The sequence below is a fragment of the Danio rerio genome, chromosome 6 (assembly GCF_049306965.1).
Source record: "Danio rerio strain Tuebingen ecotype United States chromosome 6, GRCz12tu, whole genome shotgun sequence".
Taxonomy (NCBI): domain Eukaryota; kingdom Metazoa; phylum Chordata; class Actinopteri; order Cypriniformes; family Danionidae; genus Danio; species Danio rerio.
In genome coordinates this window covers 9,111,374-9,117,500 of record NC_133181.1, presented here as the reverse complement: position 1 = coordinate 9,117,500, position 6,127 = coordinate 9,111,374, and the positions used below count along the sequence as shown (strand labels likewise).

The 6,127-nt window shown below is 32.9% G+C and overlaps 1 protein-coding gene across 50 annotated transcripts in view; it reads left to right on the top strand.

Annotated features, from left to right (window-relative positions):
• The window catches only part of rgl3a (ral guanine nucleotide dissociation stimulator-like 3a), an 89,918-nt gene that overhangs the window by 41,515 nt on the left and 42,276 nt on the right, over window positions 1-6,127 (top strand). For 17 of the 50 annotated variants that reach the window (XM_073953603.1, XM_073953602.1, XM_073953604.1 and 14 more), the window contains 7 exons: window positions 1,118-1,204; window positions 1,304-1,336; window positions 1,467-1,588; window positions 3,085-3,180; window positions 3,906-4,047; window positions 4,299-4,559; window positions 5,743-5,857. In XM_073953603.1, the coding sequence (XP_073809704.1) occupies window positions 1,118-1,204; window positions 1,304-1,336; window positions 1,467-1,588; window positions 3,085-3,180; window positions 3,906-4,047; window positions 4,299-4,559; window positions 5,743-5,857 (856 nt within the window). Of the gene's footprint in view, window positions 1-1,114; window positions 1,205-1,303; window positions 1,337-1,466; window positions 1,646-2,026; window positions 2,815-2,957; window positions 3,181-3,905; window positions 4,054-4,298; window positions 4,560-5,742; window positions 5,858-6,127 lie in introns of all 50 variants that reach the window. The other 33 variants (XM_073953617.1, XM_073953619.1, XM_073953624.1 and 30 more) reach the window with 4 other exon arrangements.

Genomic DNA, 6,127 nt, shown 5'->3' with positions numbered 1-6,127 from the left:
GGAAAACAATGTATTTCAATCATTCATTCAGGAAGGCTCTCAAAGTGTGCGTTAGTGACCGAAATGCAACCTCCGGTGGACAGTAGCAGACTCCAAAATGAGACGCAGATTCAGAGTTCCACATGAGGTGGTTATTAATTAGCAAATAAAATAAATATTACGAATGTAAACATTAGGTGAGCAGGTTACATTGTAACCCGGTGTCCTAACAACATGATACGTGAAGAGATATGCAGTGATTAGCAATTTGGCTGTTTGCACCAGACAAAACACGACAGAAATTTAAATAAATCCATTCAGAAGCACTGAATAGCACTCTACTGCAATTCAGCAACTCACTGCACTCTAACAAAATGGTAAGGTTTATAACCTAATTAATACTTATTAAACCTCTTTAACATGATTAGATTTATATGCTGAATCACTGATATGTGTTGGTTTGTACTGAGTCAATTCTAAAGTCCAATTTCAAACAGTTTATTTTATTTTCAAGATCCGAGGTGAACTATCTGCTGATGCTTTCAGCAGTATGGCGATAAATATCATGTACATTGGCTGAATAAAGCACATGAGGTGTACCTGAGGTGATCATTGTTTTCTGTTGTTCAGCTGCAAGAAATAGAAGCCGTTTCTGAAATATTAATTTCAGGTTAGAACAAAAACTCCCTTTAATATGGAAAATATTCTAGAATAAAAGCTAGAATAAAAGCAGTTCTTAATTTTTTTTTTAAAACTATCTTAGGGTCAATATTATTAGCCGCCTTAAGCAATATTTTTTGATTATCTACAAAACAAACCATTGTTAATGCAATGAGTTGCCTAATTAAGCTAATTAACCTAGTTAAGCCTTTAAATGTCACTTTAAGCTGAAATCTATTATCTTGAATAGTATAAAGTGAAATATTATGTGCTGTAATCATGGCAAAGATAAAATAAATCAGTTATTAGAAATTAGTTATTAAAACTATTATGATTAGAAATGTGTTGAAAAAATATACTTTCCGTTAAACAGAAATTGGGGAGAAAATATACAGGAGGGCTAATAATTCAGCAGGGCTAATAATTCTGACTTTAATTGTAAGTCTATATTGCCTGACAGATTTTTTTTTTCTAGCAGAGCTCGTCCAGTGGTGAGGTGCCGTACCTGGGCACTTATCTGACCGTTCTCACCATGCTGGACACAGCGCTGACTGACAATGTAGAGGTGAGACTCTTTAAATTCATTTCGCACATATACTGCTTTTTATTTCAGTTTCCTAATGGAACCTGATTTAATGAAAACATAAACTCTTTGTGCTCACAGGGAGGCCTCATCAACTTCGAGAAGCGACGAAAAGTAAGTAAAAATGCATGAAAAATGAATGCATGTAAATCTGATGTTTTAAGTACTGACCAATGAAGTTTAGCTGCTCACGTGTCAAGATGCATGACTTTTTTTTTGGTGTCCTGTCCTTTTGTGTGTTTAGGAGTTTGAGATTCTGTCTCTAATCAGGCAGCTGCAGGCGTCATGTGCTCACTACACTCTCCAATCACATCCTCGCATCATTTCCTGGATCAACAGCAGCATGAGTCTTTCTGATCAGAAGAGGTGAGACATTTAAATGCACATGCCTTACACATGACATAACAAAGCAAACATTAGAAAATCTTTTTTTTTTTTATTAGAATATGCAAAAATTATACAAATACAAGAAAAAGTCAACAAATAACAAATACAAAGCAACGAAACAAAAACAAAACAAAAACAATAACAATATAGTCATGTACTGGTATGTGCGTGAGTGTGTGCGTGTGAGTGTGTGTATGCATGTAAAGGTAACTTGGTGGACAGATCAGAGTACATACATAAGGGAGGGAGTAACAACAATGCTAATTAATGTATGATAGTAAAAATGAGAGTAAAAAGAAAGAATGGACAACAGTAATAAATGACAACAATAATAATAAATCACAAGTGCTACACCAACTACTACTACAGAAAGTTACTTATATAACAACTACTTCTTGTTAGAAAATCATTTTTAACATTTTATTTGGAAGATATTTGAGCTCTACTGATGTCAGAAATGTTTGCATCCAGTGTGCAAGAGTTGGGAAAATTACTTCATAAAAGTAATTCGTTTCTAATTGCATCATTCATTCGTTCATTTTCTTTTCGGCTTAGTCCCTTCATCAATCTGAGGTCGCCACAGCGGAATGAACCGCCAACTTATCCAGCATATGTTTTACACAGCGGATGCTCTTCCAGCTGCAACTTCACAGGGAAATCTAGTTGCATCATTAAAACTGTATTTCAAATTTCAATTAGAGCTGTGACGATGGCAATTTTTTACTACCCGGTCGGATCACCACCATAACAAGGGCGGTTGTTGGTGACTTACCACCGCGGGAGTAGATAATTGCCACTGTCACAGCTCTACTTCAAAGTAGGGCTGCTCGATTATGGGAAAAATCATAATCACGATTATTTTGCTGTAATAATTGTAATTATTGTATTAACGATTAACAAATAATTGTAATAACGATTATTGAAAATGATATACAGTTAAAGTCAAAATCATTTGAATTTTTTTTATAAATATTTCCCAAACAATGTTTAACAGAGCAAGGAATTTTTCGCAGTATTTCATATAATATTTTTTTCGTCTGGGGAAAGGCTTATTTGTCTTATTTTGGCTAGAATAAAAGCAGGTTTAAATATTTTGAAACCATTTTTAAGATCAATAATATTAGCCCCCTTAAGCAATATATAGTTTTGATTGTCTGCAGAAGAAACTACTGTTATACAATGACTTGCCTAATTAACCTAATTAAGCCTTTGAATTGCATTTTAAGCTGAATACTTGTGTCTTGAAGAAAATCTAGTAAGTAGTATGTACTGTCATCATAGCAACGAAATGAGTTATTAAAACTATTATGTTTAGAAATGGGTTGAAAAAACACTTTCCAATAAAAAGAAATTGAGGGGAAAAGGGTCGCTAATAATATTAGCTACTAGTTACTTTGTGACTAATTGCAACACTGACAGATGAATAAGCCTCTCAGATATTTCAGTAGTAACTGTAAGTGCTTCTCTCTCACAAGCTATGAGTTGTCAAGAGAGCTGGAGCCCCCGGTTGACCCCTGTCCCAGCTCTCCAAACTCCTGGAGTCACAGGCTCATCGCCAAGAAACTGAATTTGTAAGTGCTGTTATTCCTGTGATTTATTACATTTATTACAGAAAATATGCAAATTTTACAACTCCCCTAGTTTTAAACAGTAGATTTTTACAATTTTTGAATCCATTTAGCTAATCTTCGAGTCAGATGACAACTCTTTTAGCTTAGCTTAGCATAAATCATTGAATCTGATTAGACCATTAACATCTCACCGAAATGGCTTGGAACTATAGTCTTATTCTGGTGTAATTATCAAGGAACTTTGCTGCTGTACCATGGCTGTAGCAGGCGCAAGGATATTACCCATCACTGATACCTAGTTACCAATAGCTCAGGACTATTTTCAGGTGCTGCGTGATATAATTTCACCTGCTGCAGGCATATCAGCCTTGAATAGCAACTTTTTATTTTCCGTCGATACACAGTGCAACTAGAGAAGAGTCAAACTTTAAAAAGATATAATTATGATACGTCTTTTTTATGTTAAGTGAGATGCTAATAGTCTAATCTGATTCAATGACTTATGCTAAGCTAAAATAATAGTGCTTTCACTAGACCAGAGATCGGCTGAATGGATTAAAAAATGGTAAAATTCATCTGTACTCTAGGGGAGTCTGTCCAAAACAGTGTAGTGTTTCTTTAAAGCAACTGGTTTCATTTTGTATGTTCAGACTCAGAACATTCAGAAAGTAATAAGGCATCTTGCTAACTCACTTGTGACGTGTGTTTCTCTTCTCCTCCTTCAGATTGCTGTCTGCCACTGAGAACTTCTCAAGGAAAACTCTTGCCGATCAGATCAGCGTGTCGTCCTCAGGCTCCAGCGGCTCAGACATGGAGGATCTCGGCAGAGATCTCAGCAGCCCCAACCTCTCACCTCTTGTGTATAAGGTATGGGTAAATTCAAATCTGCAGAACTACTTGCTTTTTAGTTGTCTACTACCCCAGAACGTGCTAACCACTGTGCCACCGTGCCGAATTTATAGCTAAACTTTTATGTATTCTATGAATGCATCTGTCGTCATAAGCGTAGCCTTCTCTCTTTCTCTCACACACACACTCACTCACATTACGCTTTATAATGAATAATTCTAACTAGATGTGTTGATGTAAATAACTATTTTTCATTCCTTCATTCACAGTCACCGTCAGTTTCCTGTCAGGACATCTCGGTAGACACGCCAACCTCATCTCCGACTCCACCACCTTCCTGTCAAAGATCCCTACAGGCAGATCTGCCTGAAAGCCCCTCCTCTACTTCATCATCATCTTCATCATCCTCTCCATCCCTACATCAACGCTGTGCTCTGCATCCCATGTACAACAAGCAGGTTGCAGATTCCTGTATCGTCAGAGTCAGCGTGGAATTTGGCAACAATGGAAATGTTTATAAAAGTATTCTGGTAAGCCATGATTTTATGTTATTTTATTTTATCTTTAATTTTATTTACATGAGTTTTATTTTATTATTTTATTTTATCTTATTTTATCGTATTTTATTAATCTTTTATTTTATCTAATTTAATTTTATCTTGTTTTATTTTATTTTTAATTTAATTTAATCTTTAATTTAATTTACATGGATTTTATTTTATTATTTTATTTTATCTTTTTTTATTTTACTTTCAATTTGATCTTTAATTTTATTTACACAAATTTTATCTTATTTATTTTATTTTATTGTATTTGTCCAATGCTTTCATGACCTTATTTTAGTCAGTTTCTTTGTTTCTTTTTCTTAATTAATTTGATCCTATGCATGCTTCACCTAATTTTATTTTATTATTATTATTTTTTTAATATTTTATTTAAATGATGTTGATTTTGTTCATGCATGACCTTATTTCATTATTTTATTTTATTAATTATATTGATCCCATGAATGCATGACCTTGTTTTACTTTCTTTTTAATTTATTTAATTATTTTTATATAACTTTATTGATTTTATGTATACATAATTTTATTTTAGTTATTATTTTATTAATTATTTTTATTCTATGCATGCACAACCTTATTTTACTTAAATTATTTTATCAAATTAGTTTATATTACTATATTGATCCTATGCATGCATGACTTTATTTTAATTATTATATTATTAATTATTTTGATCCTATGCATGCATCCCCCTTATTAACTAGGCAGGTTAAGGTATTTAGAAAATGTATTGTTTAACAATAGTTTGTTCTGTAGACTAAAAAGCTTAAGGGGGCTTATAATTTTGACTTTAAAATGGTTTTTAAAAAATTAAAAACTGCTTTTATTCAATTAAATAAGACTTTCGCCAGAAGAAAAAATATCATCAGACATACTGTGAAAATTGTATTGCTTTGTTAAACATCATTTGGGAAATATTTAAAAAAGAAAAAACAATTCAAAAGGGGGTTAATATTTCTGACTTTAACTGTATATTGCAGAAAATCTAAATATCGCAATGTGTGTTTTTTTCCAATATTGTGTGGCCCTAACATACATGCATGACTTTATTTTATTTTATTTTATTTTTTAGCAGGTGCATAATTGTTAGATCCAATAATTCTGCTCTGAAACTGACTCTTAAAATGCCTGATCTCTTTATGTTCAGATAACCAGTCAGGACAAGACAGCTCAGGTGGTTCAGAGAGCTCTGGAGAAGCACAACCTGGAGGAGATGAACTGCCAAGATTTTACTCTCACACAGGTGCTTTCTAATGACAAAGGTGAGCTTCTTAATCTGTACAGATTTTTTAAAATGAATTATTTTTTATTTCAGTCATTGTTATTTTAATAATTACCTATAAAGAACCAGCACCATTAACTAACATACTAGTACTGCTTTCCTAAAAAAAACATGCTTGAAATGCATAAAAGGGCTAATTTATTTTTCTAATTTAAAATGTTCTTAACTTGATTGTCATTGTAAATTCACATTTTAGTCATGTATAGTGTTTGTTTACATTTTATATATGCTGTGTATATAATATAAAAAC